At 34.9% G+C, this 24,864-nt stretch overlaps 1 protein-coding gene across 1 annotated transcript in view; it reads right to left on the bottom strand.

Moving 5' to 3' along the window:
* Positions 1-24,434, bottom strand: part of LOC149529544 (chaperone protein dnaJ A7A, chloroplastic-like) — a 72,574-nt gene extending 48,140 nt beyond the window's left edge. The window contains exons 1-4 of the mRNA XM_089811448.1: positions 24,281-24,434; positions 16,781-16,923; positions 16,259-16,400; positions 16,053-16,110 (exon numbers count right to left, since the gene is read on the bottom strand). Of these exons, the coding sequence (XP_089667574.1) occupies positions 16,053-16,110; positions 16,259-16,400; positions 16,781-16,911 (331 nt within the window). The 5' untranslated portion in view covers positions 16,912-16,923; positions 24,281-24,434. The remainder of the gene's footprint in view (positions 1-16,052; positions 16,111-16,258; positions 16,401-16,780; positions 16,924-24,280) is intronic.
* Positions 24,435-24,864: the final 430 nt, after the last annotated feature.

The raw sequence follows: 24,864 nt of genomic DNA on the forward strand, positions 1-24,864 counted from the left end.
AATCCGTGGTATCGAAAAACCCCAGTTGAATCCGTGGTTGCGGAAGCCCTAAATTGAATCCGTCGTCACGAAAACCCTAGATAAAATCCGTTGTCGCAGAGGCCCTAAATTGAATCCGTGGTTGCGGAAGCCCTAAGTGGTAAAGCATTACCAGAAGCCCTAAATAAACCGATGGTAATTGATGCCCTAATTGGTAAGATGATATGTGATGCCCTAATTTAAGTTATATTGGTATTTAGTGGTATTCATCAATTGATTTTTGAGATAGCAGTCAATTTGAGAAATTGTTAGAGTATTGGTGGACTAACTCAGGTGGTTGCAAAAGCATACTTAGATGATTTTTCAGTCTCAGTTTTCCAAGGTATGTGATTTCAATTCCTGAAGTTATTTCATTTAATGGTATTTCAAGTAAGTGGATAAGAAATTTTTGTTTAACTGATTTAACGGTAAATCTTCTTCACATGAACATGAATGATGTAACTGCCTTCCTATGAAATCTAAGTTATAACTGTATTCTATGCTTATGTTAGATGTTAATTTAGACCTGGAAAAACTGGATGTTACAATAGTAGAGAATCAAGTCATAAATACAATCACATAACATCTCCTCAATGGATATCTCAAATCAATACATAACAAAATACATGATAACATCTCATGATGACAAGAATCAAGTCTCTAAACAATGAACATAGTAGTGGCAGCATCTAGGATAATTCAAGCACAAGAACATGAACATTGGATATCAATGGTAAATAGCATCATTGCCACCCGACCATGTGAAACCCAGAGGTCCACCCAACCATGCTGAAGAGATAAACACCATGCCCCACTCTTATAAACAATCAAACAAGAAAGGCAAATAGGTATGATCGAGACAAAATAACAATTGCACCAAAACACATGTAGGAGCCTAGAACACATTATGAAAGTATCACCACATATGTCTAACCCTTGGATTACCCTGGCAACCTCTCTAGAATCATTCCCATCGTAGCAAATACTAGCACTCAAGGCATATGTGAGGCACACAATTATCTTATTAATGATTCTCCTAATTAATTTATTAAATTATCACATATTAGTTATTACTCAACTCACAATGAGTTACACAATTATCTTATTAATGATTCTCCTAATTAATTTATTAAATTATCACATATTAGTTATTACTCAACTCACAATGAGTTATAGTACCCTCTATAGAGCCCCAACCCCCATTGCAAGCCACTTTTCCCCTTTATGCTCCTAGATAACTTACCATCATGCTCTAACCCAAGAACCTCAAAAGGCCTCTCGTGTATCACAAAATCATGAAAATCATCAAACAAAAGTGTTCGAACATGATTAAAAAATATCACAACTTATGTTAGGATCAAAATTGTCTTACCAAATTCACATAGTTTATCATATCAAAAGATCAATGGTCATCAAGAACAATCTCATCAGTGGCATCAATTTCCAATCATGGAGAGAAACATAGCCCAAAAGAACCATCATTTAAAAAATGAAAAGTTACAATGTAAGAACAAGGTGACCAAGTTAACAAATAAATATCGCCACAAACTTACAATCACCTCTCGAGGTTAAACAAAATGACGATTAGAGACTCAACAGAATACAGAACTCAAAGATACACCCAAACAAACACATGAAATATCGTGATGTCAAAATGGTTATATACTCTCCATAATACAATACCAAAAAGTAAAACATAAAATCATGAAAGAACACAATCCCCTCCTAAGGCTTAGCACTATCCGTGATCGACCATCAATCACTAACAAAACAAAACCCCAAATATACTTCAATATACAAACTCTCATTTGACCAAAGTAATTATAACATAAGTTATTTATAATTAAATATTATTAATTAACATATATTGATTAAGTATTGTTGACTAATTTATATTAATTTTAATTAAACATATATATTAAATTAAATCTAACTAATAATTAACTAGATTTAATTATATAAATATATAAAAACATCAATATTAAAATAAAATAAAATAAAATTTCTGAAATAAGTAATAATATTTTTAAAAATCTTGAATTTAAATCCTAAAAAAGAAAGTTTATCTATATATAAAAGAAAAGTTCAATAATTTAAAAGAAGCCAAATTTAAGAAAAATCTAACAATGTGTGTAATTTTTTCCCAAAAAACCTAATTTCCTTAAAACTACCAAAACCATAGGTTGTTTTTACCTGGCACATATCCCAAAATTGAATACACAAAATACAACATTTGAAGAAGACAATTTTATCAATTAACAAAAAACAATTGACTATTAAAATCACATTTTTTGAATAAACCAATCCACAATCAAACAAAACTTAGCAAGCATGAAGACATTATTTTAATTGAAAACTTCAAGGATCAAAATCGTACCTTGAAAATAAGAATTGAAACCAAAAAGAAAGTAAGACCCAAATTTGAAACCAAATACTCCATACTTTATAATCCAATTCTTTAACCCTAAAAACCTTTGAATAAAAGATCCCCAAAATTGCTCCCAAATACCGAATGTATGAAATAAACTGACAACTTTGTTGCAAACAAATTACTGCAAAGTTGGATAAGCAACAAGGAACCAAAGGATGCATGGTGAAATTCATGGTCTTGGGTACACCAGTTATGAAGTAGGAGAATCATCTAGATCAAAGAAGCCTAAACAAGAAGACAAATCTCCACCAAAGGCGAACAAGACAAGTCCTGGTAAGAAAGCCTACAAGTCTATCTATTTTAATTTCCATAAGATAGGACATGTTGGAAGGGAATGCAAGTTTAGACCTATTACACCTACATGTTCCATATGTCATGAGTTAGATCATACTGCTAGAGTTTGAAAGAATAAGTCAAACGTGTTCAACAGTCGTCGTTACAATTGCAAAAAGTTTGATCAAAGAGCTAAGGAGTGTAGGACCAGATGAAACAACAATACAAGGACATTTGTGAACTCGGCAAGTCCATACCAAAATGAGAACAGGTGTAATGTTGCTCACATTTCACATCTATTGTCATATGGCAATCTATTGCAAAATGAGGACTAATAGAGAAAATATTAGACCTTGGAGATTCACTGGTATAGCATGTTTTCATTGTCATAAGGTTGGTCATATTGCTAGGTTTTGCAGGATGAAGAACAATAGAAAGTAACCAGTAAATCAAGAAAAGGACAATAAGGGCAAGCAAATAGTTATAGTTGAGGAAATAAAGAATTAGATGAACAAGATTCGGTCAAGAATGAAGAAAACAAATCATCTGAGGGATCTACATCTCCACCTGGTGCAAAGAACCATCTACTAACTAAGCCATTATGAGCTTAGGGGGAGCTTCATTGACGAATATGTACATGAACCCCCAAGATACATATGCAGCAAGTTATATTTGCATGGTTAGATGCCTAAAGATCTTTTATATCATGGTATGAAATTTAGCCGCATGATAATATGTACTTCCCAACCAGGAATGTGAGTCTTTATGCTATGTTGTGATTGGTTATCCCAATCAGTGAAGCATTTATTGCTTAAGTGCAACAGGTTATAAAAGGTGGTTTAAGTCTCATTTGTCACTACGTTCAAAGAGCATGCAAACAAGAGCCAAATGTGTTTTCCAGAGTTGTTAAAGTGATCTAATTTACTGGATAGGAGGTTTTAATGGTGATCAAGTACAAGTTAGTTTGTTGTGTTCAATTGCTCTAGCAGAAACCCTAGTTTTGCAATTGGCAAAGGTATTTATCGGATCATTTACTTGAATTTGATACTATAATCACTCTAGTAGTGATTGGCATTACAAAGAGACCTCGACCTGAATTCAATAAACATCCCTATAAATCTACTAAGGTCAAGTTGTTAGGTGCCTATCGTTTGAATCTTACGGAGTGATGCACATTGAGGACATTAGAGCCTATGTCCACTATAGGATTAGAGTCTTAGGAACTACTATCATCTTTGATCAATACAAGTGCTTGAATGATGACAATTTGGTGCTGAAAGATAAGTCCAAGGTTTTAGAAAATATGGATTTGACTCACACAGTCAAGTTTCCAAAAGAGTTTGAGGAACAACAGGTCAGATATGTGTTGAGTGAGTGCACAATCAATTCTTGTGGTTGTATAGACCATACAAGATCACAAAAGAAGTACTTCATGCAATAACCGGCTATTGTGCTAGAGGTGAAGTTCCATCGATAAGAACTGCTCAACAAGATGAGGTTACTTAACTAAGTTCAAGTGGGAAAAGAGGGCAATGATTGTGAATGATATCACAGATCTGACAGTAAGGTTTGTTGACTTGGTGGCCAGCACCTCCTTTAGGATTCGCAAAATGGCTTAATTGCCTCTCGTAGATCTGGGTAAGTCTTGTGTTTGTGACGTTCGTTGATAGCTCAAGCTTTTGGCACAACGGCAAACATACCAACAATTGGTATCAGAGCCTTGGGTCACGAGTTCGAATCTCGGGAGGTCTCCTTCATTCCGTCGATGCGGAACCCTCAGTCGATGCTGAGGGAGAGATTGTTGACTTGGTGGTCAGCACCTCCTTCAGGATTTGCGACATGGCTTAACTGCCTCTCGTAGATCTAGTTAAGTCTGGTGTTTGTGACGTTCATTGATTGCTCAAGCTTTTGGTGCAACGGCAAACATACCAACAAGGTTTGCATCTATTATCATCAAGTACAAAAAATTTCGGTCAAGTCCAATGAATAGCATTACCAGCAAGTACTATTTTGACAGCTTATATGATGGTAAATGAAAATGGTGACTTCCGCCTTTGTGAAGCCTTAAGGGAGCAATTGTGCATGAACATGAAGAAGATAAAGACAAATAAGAGGACATCATTTAAGTATGCACAAGTATTGATGGAATTATTTTTCTACTATGAGAATTTCTTCCCAAGTATTGGTAATGTTACATGGGTTGCAAGTACACTAGCATTAGTCCAATCAAGAACTGCATTAAAATGTTAGGCAGTACCTTTACTAGAGCAGTTTGGGATACTTCAAAGACTTCCAGCAGAAGATGCACTAAAGGGAAAGAATTACATCTGTTGTGGTGGAAAAATATAAGGATTCAGTAAGTTTTATGGTTGATACCAAATAGAGGCAGTAGAACCCAGAACCTCTTGGATAACGCCAATTGGTTTGAGATTGAAGTTGATCTTCTATTAGCCTATGTGGAGTATTTGCTTTCTAAGCCAAATGATCCCAGTGTGAAAAGGTTTGGAGCCTATGAAGAGGAGGACAGAGAAGTTCATAGAATGCTTAACAGGTCAGTAATAGAGAAAAAGATCAGAAAGGAAGTTGAAGAGTTTGCTCAAAAGATGGGTTTTACAAAGGAACAAATTGTTGAAGCTAGAGAAAAACATGCTGCAAAGGAAGCTAGTACATCAAATGCAGCTAGAGTTGAAGAGGTAGAAATTGTCTCATCTACTGAGAAATCCACTATCGGAAGACAAACTAGAAGTGAGACATTAAGAAAAGAGAAGGAGACACCAGCAATGAAGGTGTACACAAAAAACAAAGGTAAGGATACTAAGGCTGATAAGCCTGAGCCTACAAGAAAGAGAAAGGAAGTTGAACCTGGAAAGACTACAACAAGGAGGAAGAAAGTTAAAGCTCAAAAAGGAAAAAGAAGTTGAATCTGACAAGGAGGAAGTCACTGAATTAGATGAAGGTCAACAAGAAATGAGAGCTAGTGGCAAGCAGACCAAAGTAGTTGGAGCACCAACTATGAAGACAATTCAAGCTGAAATGAGTAAGTATAACCCTATAGAAAATATTTTTAATCAAATTGAAAAGTAAGGTACACTAGCAAATGTAAAAAGGTTTTATGATTCTTTTTAAGGAAGATGAATAGAAGAGGTTAGAAGATGATGGTGTTTTTAGCATGAATAAGCTTAGGAAAGCATTGATTGAATTACAAGGAAAGATTTCAGACTTATTGTATGATAAGTTAGAGGCCAGGTAGAAGTCTTCCATAAGGCAACACAAAGGCTAATTGAGTATGTCTTGGTGAAACTCCAGCCAGAGTTACATCTTGAAGAAATCAAAGAAATACTTGTAAAACAAGACCACTGTTCAAAACAAAGAAAAGGGTGACTAGAATATTCTATGTTGATGCCAAGACTGTTGTTGAGGAAATTAAGAATTTATTTAAGAAACATCTAAAGCTAGATGGAGAAGTAGTCCAGGACTCCAAGTTATGGATGAGGAACCAGGAAAAAATGATGCACATCATATTGTTGAAGATGTATTGGAGTTACTGGAGCCACAACCTCCAAAAGTGACACGTGGATTTTGGATGGGATGTTGGAGGCATACAGGTAACAATTGATGATGTTGACAAGTAACCCACAATGAAGAACCAATGGAAGTTCCTGACATGGTCAGTGTATAGATCAAGTAATGAGAGAGTTGGATGCCACTGTCAACCATGGATACCAGTGAACAAACACAAGATACAAACCAGGAAGCTACTAGTGATGTAATAAGTGAAGATGATTAACAGTAAGAGCCAGCACAAGGAGAGGAAATTCAAGCTGAAGGAGAGAAGGAGAAACAAGAAAATACAAAAGCAAAAATGGCTACTAGTGAGTTGGGGCAAGAACAAGAGGAAGTTGAAGTCTTGTCAGCTCTAAAAGCAAGTGTTGATGATGATAGCCTACCAGAAATTAAAAGGGCAATAGACTTGAGAATGAGTCCAAAGGAGATGATGAAAATGGTAATGGAAATTAAGTCCAAAGCCAAGAGAGACCAGAGGAAGAAGGAAGAGAAAACCATTGAATCAGACAGAGAGATACTTTCAGACTTGGTGCAGAATGTGAACTATGATGAAAATATTACAGAAGTAATTGGATAATATTTGCTTATTAACAGCGACCAAGAGGTCAATTTATACAAGAGGCTGAACGATGTTTCCTTAGGAAACAATCGTAAAGAATAGAAACATTCTATTCTAGAAACAGACAACTAAACATTAGAAACATTCTAATATTTACAGAAGATTACAATAGATAACCATTAAAAACTAAACAGAGATACTAGAAACTATCTATTATTGTAATAGAAAAGCCAACAACACTTGAACAACTGGGTCGGTGTCTGCAACAGATGAACAGATAAAAAGTCTTGATGAAATTGCGATTCAAAAAGTGGAAAGTAAGTATGAAAAGAAATGGTCTCATACTTTAGCTCATAAAGTAGTGATGGGCAAAGGAGCATTTGACTTTTGGAGTCAAAATTTTGAAGGAACCATTAAAAGAAGGAAGCAAAATACTGACTACCATTAGTGATTTTGCAAGTTTTGATATGGACATAGATAGGAAGAGGTATCAAGCTCACCAGGAGCTCAAATTATTGATTGCAAATTTTAATCCCTTTAAGCAATCAGCTACTAGTTTTGGTGCATCGGTTAACTTGGTAAATCATAAGCTCAAAACATATAGTAGTGAAAAAGAGAAGAGAATCAGCAATCTAATGGACCTGGAGAGTCAACTCATTCCCAAAGTTGACATTTTCCAAAATGGAGTTAAAGAAGCTAAAGTTGTCTTAGCACTAGCTGAGATGAGTACCATGGATGCTTTAGAGGAGTTAGCATACCAGATCAGAAGTTAGATTGTAATAGTTGAAAACCTGAGACAAACATGGGAATCTGACTTACAGGTGTTGAAGACCATTTTTTTGAGGTGTTGAAGATCAACTTTGAGTAGGTATTCAAGAGGATTTGAGCCTATACTAGTACTATATTTTTGCATTTCTAACAAGTTTTATACACCTTTGGCATTGTTGTCGAAGAGAGTAAGAGTGGCAAAGAAAATTGTGTTGTTTTGCATATGGGTACTAAGATGAAAAGGAGTAGAGTGGCAAATATGAATGTGTACAGAAATCACAAGGAGAGAAACGTCATTGTAAGGGGGAGTTATATATAAATCACATTTTGGTTTCTGGACACTTCATCAAATTTCTTTAAGTGTTGTCATCAATGCAAAAGGGGGAGATTGTTGGCATGATGATGATGATGATGATGATGATGATGACAAGCGACAAGATTGGATGATAGTTTTAGTTGGATCATCATTTCTAGGCCGTCATTGCTGGCAACTAGATGATCTACAAGTGACAAATCAGACATCAATTATCAGAATAATCAGATGGTAAAATGATTAAGTGTTGGATGAACCGAGTAAAGCATAGATAGTTTTGATAATTTGTGTGTGTGACAGCTTGGAAAAAGAATTGTGATGCATGACTTACACGAGAACAGCTAAAGAGGTATTTGGATAGAGATCTGAAGGAAAATCTACCACAAACACAAATAGGATGAAGATCTGATCTGATCTACAAGACACTATGTAAAGAATAGCCAACCAACAGAGTTTACTTGTAAAGACTTTGTAAACCGGTAAGTGTATGATGTTGATCTGTAAAATAAAAGGTTAACCATGATGAAGCCAACATGGAGGTACAAAGTTCGAAGAGTACCGGTAAGTTTATGATGTTGATCTGCAAAATAAAAGGTTAACTGTGATGAAGCCAACATGGAGGTACAAAGTTCGAAGAGTTATCTCTTGCTCTTAAGGTTTGAATTGGTTTTGAGGGCAACTTGTGGAAACACATTTAGGGTTTTTCCACTGCGTCAAGAACAGGATAAATGTGAAGAAAGATCAATGAGTGACAGTTGTCGATGTGAAGCGCATTATGAAGGATAATTGCAGTATAGTGTGTTAGCATTGATCTAGAGTAGAAAAGTGATCAGGGTCATAAAAGATCTATCATGCAATAAGTGTAACTTTCAGATCAGCCGTACTTATTGATTTTAACAGGTTGACAAGGGAAATCCTCTAAAAAGGTCACTCCTAACAGGTCTAATGAAGAAATCCTCTAACCAGGTGACTCTTAGGAGTTCTAAATCCCTTAACAAGGTAGATTCTAATAAATCTTATTTGTAAAGCTTCTAACAAGGCTTAACACTCTTAACTGGGTAGATGAAAAGCTGCTAACAGGGCAACTTATTACTGCAGTGGTGAAGATTTGTGGGGGACAATTCTCACTGTTGTTTCTCCCTAACCAAGCATTTCCACGTGAAAAATACTGGTGTCAAAGTATTCATGTGTGAATGTTAGAATTACTTTGTTATTACTTGTTTTTTTCATTTGTTGGTTTCATATTATACAAGTCAGTGGCGAAAATAAAGATCTTTGATTACACTGATTCACCTCCCCACCCCTCCCCCACCTCAGTGTCTCCTAATATTAACAGAGATCCCTAATACATGGCACTAAGACAAGGATGATTTTCATCTAGAAGAGATGGGTACCATGTGGCACCTCAGATGTCACCATACAACCATTAAGACAAGGATGCTTTTCATGTAGAAGAGATGGGTACCACATGGCACGTGGCATGACAGATGTCACCATATAACCATGGCTTATTCACACATTTACATATTATTGATTTCTATGATACTTTTCTTGGATTTTAAATCTCCCTACAGTTTTAGCCTAAGTTATCCAAATAAGAATTTAAGATGCATATGCAGTGAAAATAGCTTGAAATCAATGTGGTTCGGATACAATCAATGCTTACATACAAAATAATTCACATGGTAACATAGCTCCCAAAAGCCACAACAGTCCAACGTGAGCTCAAAGTTTAGCAATTTGGGCAAGAAGAGGATAAATCAATATCATGGCTACAACATGCATTATAAAATGTGTACTTCAACCTTCACACTATCATAAATATACCTACATCTTGGAAAGTTTTGATGAAATGTCTAAAGTTACAGCATAAAAAGAAGTTGTCCATAAATAATTTTATGAAATATTCACAACACTAAATGAGCGCTTTGTTTGCCATTAGGGGCATATTGTGATGGTTAAATTGTCATTTGTTGTTCTCGCCATCAAGGTTCAAATCCACTTGGCCATTTGTGACCTCGCCAGTTAACAGCTTGGAGTTAAAGCATTTGCAACCCTTTTCAAAAGAAAAATGAGCACTTTGTTTAGAATATTAAATGATTAAAACAATATTGTGTTTCTCAGTCAGAAAAACAGATGGCTCGCACTTTTTGAACCTCTTGCTCTTCCCTGCATGTAAATATTGTGGCAAATGAAAAAATTGATAGGCAGAAGGGCTTTATTTGCAAAAAAAAAAAAAAATACAGGTTGCAATTGAGTACCAATAAGCAAGACCATCAAGAAGAACATTCCAATATTCCTGTAAGACCAACCCTCCTAAGGCTAAGCAGGGGGGATTTTTTAATAATCCATGAAAGTCCTCTAAGAATCCACAAAATCTGGCATGTAAAAACCCTGAACCAAATTCAACGAATGATTGGCGGTTGTTTCGAAGTTGCAAGAGAAATAATGGCAATAATGATAGGAAAAAACCTATGGGCTATTCTCTTCACTAGTACAGCTCCAAATTTTGCAACTGGAGATAATAAGTTGCCACTTCGAAATTCTATGGATAAACCTGCCCTTTATCTTATTTGATTATTCATAAAATTATATAATTTTTATTAATATCTATATTATGTATAGACCATTAAGGCACGAGGCCACTACATACAATATGGGAGCTACTGCATACAATATGGCTACCCATGAAACAATGATCCAATTATGTGAATATCCAAATAAAATGTAATTTCTTTAGGTCCCTCACTCCTTTGAGTCTTCAACCCTCGCAATATGTCTTGCTCTAAGTAATTCCTTGCCTTTGTCTAAGCTTGAATCTCTATTTCCAAAGGAACACTTTTCAAAGTAATTAACTTATGTAGGAAATGATCAAACTTTATGGTAACGATACTCATGATTTTCATTTACACCCCCGTAATCATTACATGGTACATTTAGCACTTCAATATATCTACTTTTTAGGATGTACAGCTGGTCCACACTATTTCACACGTATAATGGGTTGTTTTAAGGAATAATACCCCATCATTTCCCCATAGTGCTTTCCATTTTTTGTGTCTGCTACTCATGAGTACCTTTATCAGGATGAAGGCAGGTAAGAGAGATGAATTTCTAGGGGGAAATTACCGAACAACACCTGAAATTTATGATGAATGCGAAGCATAGCCATGTCGTCATGAAAATTGTAGGTAAAGATTTTTCTCTCTTAAGGGATAGACCCAAAGTGAACACAGAAATAATTGCAGTCTTTGTTGTGACTATCCTTTATGCAGACAAACACAAGAGGGCTATTTTGGACCCGTGTAGGAGTATGTTCGAACGGCTTTTGGTGGAGGAATTAGAGCTTGTATTGGAGAATATTGATGATAACCTCTGTATTCCCAAAAGAAGTGAATATGGAATAAGAAATCGTCCAGTTGAGGTTGATCCATACTGATTATCCCTAATATGACATCGTTTTTCAAAAGATTTCTAACAATCAAAAGAAATTGATTGTTTCTCCTCAGTGTCGTGCATGTGAGAGCTAGAGCAGCATGGAAAGGGCTGGAGGGGTTCATGAAGGCAAATAAGGTCAACCACAGCATTGATGAAGGTGACATTAGCAACTAAAATGACATTAAATTGTGGCTCCTAATATAGTATATAGGTTTATTTCATCATTTAGCTTCTTACAATTTCCATCAATATTGGGAAATCAATGGAATTTTTGCTACTTTGTCGATTAAACTTTGTTAGCTTTATCTCCTCAAACTTCAGACACATGGGTATTCCCTTTATAGTTTAACTTCTAAATGGACATTACTATAAGCAGATGGTTACTTATCTAGTTTCTGATATGATCTTGGTTATTTGGTCCTCATGGCTCTCTCATGATTTTTCCTTTTAGAGATATGGTATTAAATGAGGACATCTATGCTTCTCTCTGTTTTTTTTATTACTTGTGGTTTAGTGTTCTCCTCGTTATGCAGAATAGTAATTCACTCTTTCTTTCCAATCTTAGGGGAAATTCTGCATCTGGCTTTATTCTTGTTTGTGGCTTTATCCTCGTGTCAAGAAAAAATTGTATATGCTCATATAAATTGTTTTTTCTAATCACTCTTTTGAATTTAGTTTCATCCTAGTTTTCTTTTATAAAGTATATATCTTTTTGAGATTGTGAGAATTAGACAGAACTATCTTGTTCTTCTCAAAACTCAATTCACTTCAATATGGTAAAAACCCAGTAGGCCTATGGAAAGTTACTGAATCTTTCTACAAATGTCTTTAGTTACAAAGGCAAATCCAATTAATTTGTTTCATATTATTCTCTGGTTATTAATATTAGCAAAGGTTTTAATTACAGGTGACCATATTATAAGGGTTCAAATCCTGTTCATAGCAATCATTTAGGATTCTTAAAATTCTAACTAAGATCTGCTAAAGCAACAAACATGGGGTTGCTTAACATTGATTAATTAGTACCATCTAATCAGCATTTTGGCCACAAGGACAATGGCCAAATTTCATCCTAACTAAGAAATATATGAGAGTTCGATAAATGTTCCTTTCATAATTTAGTTAATGCTTTTAAATCCTTAAAGTTTCAGGATGTATCGAAGGCAATTAATGGCATTTAATAATCTAATTAAATCAAGTTATCAGCAATTTTGCTCTTGTATCTTAATCTGGGATTTATGTTTATTTTCTTAATATTTTCAGTAATCATCTTGAATTTATAATCAAAAGAAATGGTCATGTTAAAGCAAAAGGTTACATGGTTCTCTTAAAAAATAAAGCAATGGATTTCTTGAGTAATCAAAATAATATGATTAGGACCAAATATCCTAACTCTCATTACTAGATCCAAACTTAATCATCTCTTCTTTTCTGTTGTAGCCTTGCTAATCTCTTGCCTTAAATTGAACATACTTCATCCATGTTGACTCTAAGATAAGAGAAGAACAAGGTCACAACATATTAAAGGGATGATTAAGTCTATATAGCCGATCAAGATATTTAATTCATATAAATGTCATTTGTAAAAAAAAATTAGGGTCCGTTTGGTTCTTGGAATTATAGAAATCTAGATTTCTACAATTCTTGATTTAGCCAAATCAAGGTTTTGCAAATCTTCAATCCTATTTTTGGGATTTCATATGAACCGTTTGTTTCACTTGGAAGATGAGTAGGAAGACACATTTTTATACATAAGCTTGGAGTTGCAGGCAGACTCAAAAAAGTAGTCCAATCTATTGTTTTTACACTCCTCAAAAAGTATAACCAGGTTTTGATTTTCAATTCGTACTTGCTAGTAGAAAGTCTGAAATCCTGGTTTTAAAACAATATTAGAAGTCTGGTATTCTAATTCCAATTTTGCCAATTTTGAAACAAATGCAAAAAAATTCAAATCTGGATTTTGAAAAGGCCAATTCCTGTCATCTCCCATGCACCAAACGGACCCTTAGAGATAATACAAAGACCGATTTTGGGATTACTGAATTTGAACTAACAAATGATCTTTGCTGGCAAAGGAAGTTTCTTTGCAGGTATATGATTCAAGGAAGTGTCAATCAAGGAGGAAGCAGGAAAAGCTAATTAAAAAGGAATTTAGTCAAAAATGAATTCAAGACATGTAATAAAAAAAATTATTTTTGATTTTGTAATCTGGACATGTAAGAAAGACAAAAAGGTCTTTCATAACACCGCTAGTCCAGGGCGGTCAAATTGATTTGAAAATACTGTTTCTGGACTGAATAAATCCAGGCTAGACTAGGGAATTCTTTCCCCATTCTTTTCCCCTCAGTGCCTGCAACTGATCAGGGTGTAAAAATGCAAAAAAATTAGATCAATAAAATTCCTTCAAAGCTGCGGCCTATTATCTATCCAAAAAATGTTTGATTAAATGATTAAATAACACACTCATAGGTCCAATTTTATTTTTTTAAACATAACTAATATTTGAGTTTACGATTCTATCAAGAAATTGTGAAGGATTCCATTCATTTTTCCATGACTAATTGGGTATCAGAAAGATACACTTTGAAATGCAAACCTGGCATAAACTGAGAGATATGAATGTAAGAAAGCACTGCCAACAGGTGAGAACCACAACTAATTTTTACAATTTTCACCACGAAACTGTTTTTGAAGATTGCAGCCTCCTCATAAAAAATGAAACATGGTGCCTGTTTTTTTAAACTGGGATAGCTTTGGACCATAGCTCCAATCTTAATGCTTCAGATTTAAACTATCCTGCCAGTTTGGGTTTGGGTCTGAGATTCAGGTCCAGTGGTTCATCAACTTTATCCCCAGGTTTGCTATGACTGGGTTTGGCCATACAATATATAATATATACATTAAACTCCATTTTTACTTTGGGCTACTTTACAGCTTACAGCTATATATATAAAGCTGAAAAGTATAGATTGAATTTTACTAATTTGGAATTGAAAAACAAATTGAGAAAAAAAAACTGCTTTTGCATCCAATGATGATCAAAATAATTTTTGTAAAACCAGAGTGAAGGTTTGGAAGCAGCAAATAATTTGGCCATAATTACTCAAGCTTCACATTCTTCAAACGGTGACCCCAGTTTATTAGGTTTTGTTTGCTTTTTGCAAATTTGGGTTTGACATCTGGTCATGTGGCTTGCGCACATGGGGTGAATGACCAGGAACAAAGCTACACCTGGGGCAAACCCAAGGTCAATCAAGAAAGAGATAAAAATTCTAGCTCGGACCAGATTAGCTTTGGCAGGGATTCATGGTGAACCCAATATCATAGAATTTTAATTGTGTTACCAAGTTTAGCACAATTGAGCAGGTTCAGTTTGGAGATGGATCTAGGGCCAATGCAAACCTAGATTTGAACATGATCCAGCCCAGGCACTGCAAGTTCCCAAAGTATCTGTGAAAAGCAGAAGCATAAGCATGTTAAGAGGCAGCCTTAGTGACAAGGATTATTATCTCCTCAGTGGTTAAGTGATTTCAGTGATATGTTACATCCAGATGAAACTCAAGAAAATTAAGAAGAGTGGAAGGGCTGCACGACTAAAAAGAAGCAACATCATAAATGCAGGCAGCTTTTCCAGCAGCTGAATACATGACCAGCCATGCCCGTGACCAGCAATTGAGCATCAATATCTCAGACACCCATTTCAGCCACAATACCTTTCTTGCTCCTCTGTATCTTTGACTTCCCACAATGTCTGCTGTAGTTCAAGACATCACAGAATTGATTCTGGCAATGCCCCTCCTCTCAGCTTTATTATATGTGACATTTAAGATGATGCCTGTGATCATTTACTTATGAATTTCTCCTGTCTGGCGTTGAAATCAGAGATTATTTGGAATTTTAAAAGTATTTGCACTGGAATAAAGAAAATTGGACGCTGAAGGTCCTGCCACACTTAGCATATATGGGATTCTGACATTTTTATTATTATTTTGGTTGTATAATATATTAATTAGAGCATATTCATGCAAATGGGACCCCACACTACACACCAGATTGATCAACACATAAAATTTATTTGGGCAGCATAGATTGTCATATCAATATGCATTCACATCCCTGTAAGGGGTCTCATCTCTATTTTTTGATTTTACATTTGACATTAAATCAATGAATATTACTATTTTTCTTTTTTTGCAAATTATAAATATTTTTAAATATTTTTATTAAAAATATATAAATATGTGGATATATAAGTATAGTTAGCTAGCTGTATTGAACCCAGGGAAAAAAAAAAAAAACGTCATATCACACGACAAGTGCCATAACCCCAAACCCAAATGGCAAATTTGTATTTAACTACAAACAAGCCGATCATAGAATGGTCACATTTTCAACTCACTTCTCCTGATTTAAAATTTTAAGGGATTTGAAAACCATTCCTTTTTTAACAGCTCTTTAATGATTGCACATTATTTTGAAAACTAGCATTTTTGCAAGGATAGTTACTCCATTTATACAAACTTCATGATATACCAATAAAACTTGTAATGTCATTAACCTACAGTTTTCTCAAGGAAAACAGTGCTGTCCACTTCAGTAGCACAAACACAGCTCCAATATTTAATTATGTCCAGCATATCCCATAAAAAGAAATCAAATTGGTTCTGTGAAACAAGTAATCTACTTACCACTTTTTATTTCAGACTTGCTTGCATTGCGAGAAACTCCAAGAATACTGTAATAGTCCTGTAGCCAGAATACTTTGTTAAACAATAGTAATGCCTTTTACAAAATATAAAAAGTACTTTAAAACCATAAAACCAGATTCGTCGAACAAAATTTATTTAAGAAAAAACAATGTGCAAAGTATTGTTAGAACAGAAATTTGACTTGCCGAATCTGCTCTGACAACAAGTCTATTGCCTCGTCGTCTAGAACCCCGGAAGTATAAACTTGAATCAAACATTAAACTAATAGATTCTTTTGCAAGGAAGCTTGAACTTGATGAAGCCAAAGGATTCTCTCTATTCCAGCCACTGTAAAACACTCAATCCACATTACTACCATTTAATAAATCAAATTTACTAAGAAGATAGTGAAATAAAAAAAATTAAAAAGGAGGAAATGTTTGTCACTACAGAAACAGCAAAGCATGAATTTTGATACTAGCCTAGAGGGCATCACAAAAGGAAAACATAGACCTTTCTGATTTACTCTATTCCCTAGTTGAACAAACTTTCTGATACTTTTTATGAATGAGCCTTGTTAATAAGAACAAAGTATTAAAATTGCACCTCCTACAAAGTTATTTGCAGAAAAGATAAAAGAAATAAGAACTACTGTAAAGTCGGTACCTCCAAACCAAAAACAATAGAAACAACCCTAAAACTTTGGGCAGAAGAAAGAATAGAACAACCTGCAATGAAGATTTGTCACTCGCTGTGGCTGTACAAGAGTAGAAGCATGTGGCAAAGAACGTCCTGCCAAACACTGATGTTGCAGCCTCAGATGCACTGACCATGCACCTCCACATGGTATACACGCCATCGGATAGCTTATCTGAAGAAGGTCATCAGTATAAAATCAATTTTTAACTATTCTCTTTTGCATTGGCTGCAAAGAGGCAGTATAAAATCAATTTTTAACTAGCAAGACAAATAAATATCTCTCCACATCCATTCAACAGTCACTTTAGTTCCCATAAAATACTGCAGCAACATTTCAGATTTAAAGTTGTGTCTTTGGGAGGAAAACCCTCTAATTCATTTCAGTACTAATCCTTGTTAAAAAGTCAGCAGAAAGGAAACAATTAAGGACAAATAATTCTCCCATGTTGCATCAACTCAGAGGCTGTTTGAGAACTAAAACAGATGGTTACTAGAAATAAGCACTGAAGGTGGTCGGGTGACGGGCACATTTATCAGCATGCTATTTTCATAAACTATTATCAGTGGTCACTTAGAGAAAGCAAAAATAAAATAAAATAGGTATATATAATTTAAATTTCGAAATAATTTAGGATACAGTAGATATGCAATTTTATATGATTTTGAATACTAAATTGCTTAAAGTTTAAAATAAAAGATAAAAAATTCAAGGTAATGAAATAGATTACAATGAAAGCAAAGAACAACTAGAAAACAAATATATATCAAATACAAATCAGTAACCTCAGACATATGCACTGGTGATCTTTATCATTTTTTCAAAGATAATGGGTCAGGCACATCTTCAACAATAGATCTTGGAAGCTTAGATTCTATATAATAACATTAGCTAGTTACAATTGTTAGAAAGAACATTGTTTGGAAAAAATCCTCAAAGGGTCTTCCCAAGGTCAACATTGATGGGGTGTCTAAGGGTAACCCTGGCTTGGTTAGGGGGAAATCTTAATCTGAGATTCTAATGTTCTCTAGTTCGAGCCAGTTCAAGCCAGTTCTCTCTAGTTTAGCCATAAGTAAAATAATTAAGCCAAATAGATGGCAGCAGTGCCAAGTTTGAATCTGTTGTTAAGACAATGGTTACAGAGATGCTATTGTTGGAAGGGACTCAATCAGTGTCAATTCAGGCTTTAGAAGCAAACTCATATGAAATGGAAACTTCAAATACAACTTGATGAAGCTATTGATTCATGTCAAAAGCCATCGTTTTCATGTATTGATATAGAAAAGATATTAGATCGGTTTATGCCTTTGCCAATGCCAGGATCTCTCAAGCTTCTTTTTCAGACCCTGTAAGAGGAATAAGTGACGACAATTGAGAAGATTGATTGTGGGTGACCAAATGCCTTGAGTTAACAGTGGGTCCAACTTTCCTCAAATTCAGGGAGGTCAATCTTTCCTCAAATGCATGGCAGGTTCAATTTTCTTCCTATTTTCCAAGTAAGGTTTTTTTTCAACTTCCGTTTGTCCTTTTTGAAGTGACTCTCTACCATTTATATTCACTTAGGCTAACATTGGAATTGCCTCTTAATCAGAATGACATTGGCCTCTGCATGTGTTGAATTTCCTTTTTTCCATGACACCCATTGTAGTTACCTTTATCACTGCATCTATTGTTTCTTGTTTGTTGCTCTATAAATTTTGCCTTAGGCTAGGTAGTGTTTGTATATATTTTATCTTTGTATTATGGCATCTAGGTATCCCTCTAGTGTCGTAAGAGACCTCTCACAGTGTGTGAAACTATTGAATCCATCATTTGCACTCTTCTTCATTGAATATGGTTAAGGTAGTTTTAGGCTAAGATGGTCCATAGAATTTTGAAAGACCTATTCTAAGATATCAACTCTTGCTAAATTTAAATTCAAACTTGGTGCAATGGTGATCTTCAATGAGTTGTAGGGGTAGAGACTTTGTTGCTAGATCATAAGGATCTAAATGTTTTATGTTGGTTGTGGCAGGTCAAGTTTAGAATTTTCCATTGGAATATGATAAGCATGTGCCAATGGAGAACGTCACTTTGCTGGATCTAGGTTCTTACAGAGACCTATATCCCCATCCTGAAGGGACTAGTCATGTACAAGCTTTTACACTTGATGTGCAGACATTGGAACAGGAAATTCAGTCTCTTACATTTTTCTATCTTGACTTTTGAATGGTGACGAGAACTTTAGTAGTCTCCAATGGTATATACAGACTTTTGAGCTTGAGGGGAAGGCCTTACAACATGAAGCTCACTTTATTACACTTTCTGCCATGACCTTTGAATGCCCATGAAAAACTTCATTAGTTGTTGGAGCATGGTGTTTTGCAAAATCAAGGTTCCTTCAAGAATCCTCAATCCCCTTTTTGGACGGCTAATATATGGGATTTTGAGCTTGAGATGAACACATCATAATTCCTTGACCTTTGAATGGCAATGAGAACTCTAGTAATCTCCAAAAGAACACCACAAAGAGATTGCAAGCACATTTATGCTTCTAACATTGACAAGGAATGTTTTGGTTCATGGATGAAAGAGATAAGAGATTATTCATAACGTTTGTGTCAAGTGCTTGGTTAATTGTAGCAGTGGTGGAGATTTGGCTCCTAAGTTGTTGTAGTAATCACACAAGGTTGGAACATTATGTCTAGTGTTCTAAAAGAATTGCCTAAGTGTTGTCATAGGGTACAAGAGGGGTGTCATAAAGCTTTGCTTCTTTTGTCTTGGTTATACATTGTTTCTTTCCTCTATTGGTTATCAACCCCAATTTCTATAATATGTTTTGCATGCTTTCTTTGGGGTATTGTTGCTTCCCCTTGTTAGCATAGGTCTTTTGCTAGCTTTTTCTCTAGTCCTTAGCCCTCTTGGAGGTTTAGTATGCAGTTAAGGTAGTTGTGTTAGAATCTTGTTAACAATATTGAAATATTATATGGGTGAAGACTCAAATAGATCCCTCAATAATGATATCAAAAGAAATTACACAAATCTAAAAAAGCCTCGCTCTGACATATAGGAACTATAAACTAAGAAACTTATGAGATTTGTACATGTAGAAAAAGTTGAATCATTTCAACATTCAGCTTCAACAAAACTAAATTCAATTCTTAATCTTTAAAGCATGCAAGCATCTTCTTGCCTCTTTGACATTTGAAGGTAAAAATTGAAAATTACAAAACCTAGGTAGTTAAGAAAATCAGTCCTTTGTTACACCCTACTACACACCCCACTTGCATCTATTTTTCTATCAAAATCTACCTAGGTGTCTATCACTAGCCCCTGACTACCATATTTTGTTGCATCGTTCAATCAATTTTAGCATTCTCCACTATGTAACAATGGACTCATGAAAGTGTGTTTATAAAGTCAATAAAGAATTTAAAAAGTATTTTTTCCCTTGGTCCAAATTAAGGAAAATAGAAAATTAATATATGTTTCCTCTAATTGGGGTGAACAAAAAGGAAAACAAGTAAATAAATGATGAAAAATTAAAATAATCTAATTTTTTGATTGCTAAAAATATATGGCATGTTGTGTGCATTTATCATGCATCCCTTCCACCCAATCTATACACACTTAAAGCACACATCAAGCACCCTAACTACTTTTCCACTTCAATATTTAACACTCTCCAAATGCTCCACTCATAAAGTTCACTTTTGCTCCTCTTTTCAAATGTGTGATATCTTGTTATAAAGTGGCATAGATTGCTCATGAAGAACAAAATGGAAGAGCTTTTATATTGATGAGATGAGAGAGGACAAGAATGCTCATTTTAACATGCACTTAATATTTAGGTGTCATCGGAAACACTTAACCATGCCCTTCTCTTCCCTTCCACTTACCCCATGCACCATCACTCTTCCCACCCCATGACATGCTCCACACATCCCTCGCATCACCACATGGCATAGCTTGTCATTTGCTACCACTTGTTTGTTAATTCAAATGTAATTCACTTATATATATATATATATATATATATATATATATATATATATATATATATATAAAACATAGATTGATTAATGCCACGAGTGTTATATCAAAGCAAGTAATGTTGTTTATTAGGCAAAGCACCCACTTAGGAGGTGTCTACATATGGGGCGTGCCCAGCCAACCTATCCACCTTCTTTGTTTGCATACCTTACCATGCATGCGCCCTTTGTCATACCTTTTGTCTCATCTACAATCAAATCCAAATTTTACTTGCACAGAAAAAATAGTGCCACATTGTTCAAGTAAAAACACTTGGCATTTTAACAAACACAAAACATGATAAGTGTCTTTGTATGAAGGCACAAACTCCTTTGAATGTAATTGGCACACTTCCCAATCGATTTATTCCAAAAATGTAAAAATGCCTAAAAAACCTACCAAATGCACTATCCCCTTTCTCTACTAAGTCTGCCCAAATATGTGGGCACAATTTTTGCCACAATGTTCACATCTAAACCTCCTCTTTTGTCTCAGAGAAAAAAACTTGGCATTTAAACAAAACACAAAACATATTGAGTGTCTTTACGAAGGCACAAACTCATTTGAATATACTTGGCACACTTCCCAATCGATTTGTTGCAAAAATGTAAAAATGCCTAAAAAGCTTGCCAAATGCGCTATCCCCTTTCTCTACTAAGTGTGTCCAAATCTGTATACTAATTTTTGAAAGAATTTTCACACCCAAACCCCCTCTTTTGCCTCATCGAAAACATTTGAAAGCTCTACTGATAGGCTACACTACGGAATAGTTTGAATTTTCTCTAAGCCACACATAACAGGTAACTCCTTTTGTCATCGCATCTGTAATTCTTCCACTGTATGATGAACAAATGAATATGTGGGATGTGGGATAATTATAGGAGGGATTCGCCACAGAGATTAAATGGGAACTGAGTTCAATGCTGAAATTGAAAGACCTTATTTGTGTAGATTAAATAGGAACTAAGTTCAATCCTAGAATGGAAAGACCTTGTTTGTGTAATGAGCATTGATAACAAACAAGTGTCACAACGAATTGGTTGACCAAAATCAGGATGAGTTGGAACTTATATGTGCCCAAAATCATATGCACCAATTTGTTGGACAAAGACTAAGGCAAAACCACAATAGTGAAATGTCAGTTATACAAAATCAAAGATGACTTTGGAGCTGCTTTTGAAGGTCATACAAACAAGCTAAGCCACAAGGTTCAAATTCGTAGTCACAAAGTTCGAATTCGAACTCGTCAATCATAAAATTCAGATGAAATTCAGCAAGGGTAAAAATTTGAAAAAAAAATCAACATTAATTTTACCTAATATAAGTTTATTTATTTTTAAATATATGTAATAGATGCACAAAACAGTCAAAATAGTTTGACATTGCTAAATAATTAAACTAAATAACCCAATATTTTGTTAAAATAAAATAATATTATATTAAATATCATAAAATTCGGATGAAGTTCGGAGAGGATAAAAATTCGCTGTAATTCGAATTTCATGGCTGAAATTCAACGTATCCTGTGACTTAGCAAATATGCTCAACATTGATATAGATAGCGAGTTTTAATGATTTTTTCACATTTAGAAGGATTTCTCTCTTGAATTACCATTGTTCTGTTGTGCAAGCTGAATTCGTTAGTGTGGAAACATTTTCTGTAATTCAATCTTTCTTATTTAATGCATGTGATTTCTCCACTTTATTGTTTGCTCAGAAATTAGTGTATGTGTGTTTTGGGTGAACAAAAGGTATTCAGCTGAAGTCTATATGCAAAGGGGAATAAAATGTTTAAAAAACCCATCTTGGAAATCTTGCAAAACTTCCTTCACTAAAATAAATAAAAGTTATCTTAGCCAAGGAAGCCTCCCCTCCTTCTCACTGAAAGTTTAAATTCAGACTGCATTTCTTTTGTCCCACGAGAGAATTGATGATTGAAAACATCAACATCTTTAGCAGAGAAAATTATGACGGCAGTGAAATATAGCTCAGACAACAGATGATTGAAGCTTAGATTCCAAAGAAGATGTTATTATCTCGAGACAATTTGTTTTCCAATAAGGTATCCTCATATGTATTCATAGAATGTCCAAGTTAAGGTATCCAGTAGATAGGCAATTAAATGATAATGCTGCCCGTGAACTGTTGCCTTCCTTACATTCAGAGACATACTCAATAAACCTATCCCTTGTAAGAACATAAGTAATCAGGTGCCCCAGTGAAATGCCTTTCATTGGAAGCTCCAGGTAGAACCCGAATATGGAGTTATGCACTGAAAATTAAATCTAGAGCATCAGTAGTTAATTTCGACCAATCCACCTTCAGAAGACTGCCTAGCTGACACATACTTGTATTTTGATAAAATCTTATAGAAGGCACGATACACTGACATGCTATTTATGGCGAAGCTGGTTCATTTGCTTTATATTAAACGCTGGGAATTTGCTGCGTAAACTCTGAGTGGCATCAGTGACAAGCTTCGTGCCCAAATTTACAATTTTCAAAATAAAAACCATATACTTTGCCAAATTAAATACATGAGACAGTCAAGTATTCTACAAGACGTTTATGAAGATAAGAATAAGTTTACATAAAACTGCATAGGATTTTTCACTTATTTGTCCAACTGCACTGCAGCTAAAATACACCGAATTGAATGACAACTTTAACTCAATCTTAAAATTTAGCCCTTATGCAGAAGCTAGCTGATACCCATCCTCCCCGATATGCAGCATAGAACCTTTGGTAAAACAAAATACCAGGGCTCAAAATATTTGAAGCACAAGAAAATAGAAAAGAACATATAAAAAAAAAAAATTGTGCAAGCGAACCAAACCATGTAGTCTACAAATAAGTATAGAATTTTAAAATCCAAAGAATTAAGATGACATAACTAAAAAGATTGCGTCCATTTGAGGAATAAGAGGGTAAGTCAACGTTGGTTCACTCTCTCCAAAACCACAGAAGCTACTTGACATGTCGAGCATGAAGCAAGAAATCGTCCTTTTTTCTCATTTTATTTTATCTTCTATGCTAAAAGAAGCATAAAACTACCATAAACTACGTTTAAAACTCTCCTGAAATCTTCTCTGTGGCATGCTACTCATCCGAAACTAGACGAAACGTGTGGATTCATTTCTCTTTTAAAAAGTGACCTAATGGTCATTGGTTTGATTCTCCCTAAGTCCAACACAGATAGCATCACAAGAACAAACCAACAGAAAGCATCTCAACGAAAAGAACAACAATGAGTACTAAGTTACTGATGAAAAGAATAATAGATGGTCACTAAACAACCCAAGAAGCTACATTCAGCAATGTTATGGTAATCCTGGCATTCAAACTCCATTTTTAACTTTTGCAGACAAGTTTGAACTCCATTAATGTCGTGTACATAATTGCAACAGAAGCCCCAAGCCGTGACATGATTGCGATAATATGGAGCCTCAAACTGTCAAGCAAACGATGAAAATTCAGACAGACAGAACAAAATTGAGACCTGCTACGGATAATTACTTACAGGCAAAAGAACCGCTTGTGTGGAATTGAAGTTTTGCTATAGGAGAAAAACAGTTCCAGCACAAGGATTGGATTTTGTTCCTTTCTATTTGAGCTCTGCTTCCTCTGCCCTCTTCTTCTCCTTCACTCGCAACTTTATCCTTCCTCTTAAATGTGATTTAAGCAAATCCCCTTCCTACGTTTAACGCGTGACTAAATTCAACCTAGGGTCTCCAACGATTAGGTAAGAATCGCTCTAGAGGCTTGTAGAAAATCAAGTTAACGGAAGACTTAATTTTGAGAGATTAAAAAACGAATCTCGAGTCATCACTCTGTGCTGTCCTACTCTAAAACCATTCCATGCCAATTGAATAAATATGACATTGAATGAATATAAACTCATTTAAAAGGTACAATGGTTATGTTGATAGTAATAATAAGGCGAAAAATAAAATCTAAGTAGTTTTAGGTAAAGAAGAATAGTATTGCATATCAAATTTAATAGTAATTAGTAATGAAGGAGAAAGTAACTTATATGTCTAAAATGGCAAGACTTTTTAATTGTGTATTAGAGTTGCAATAGGATCAAACAGACTCTATAGTCGT

Source organism: Cupressus sempervirens, chromosome 11 (assembly GCF_028749045.1).
Source record: "Cupressus sempervirens isolate cs-2001-9-10 chromosome 11, ASM2874904v1, whole genome shotgun sequence".
In the NCBI taxonomy this organism is placed as follows: Eukaryota; Viridiplantae; Streptophyta; class Pinopsida; order Cupressales; family Cupressaceae; genus Cupressus; species Cupressus sempervirens.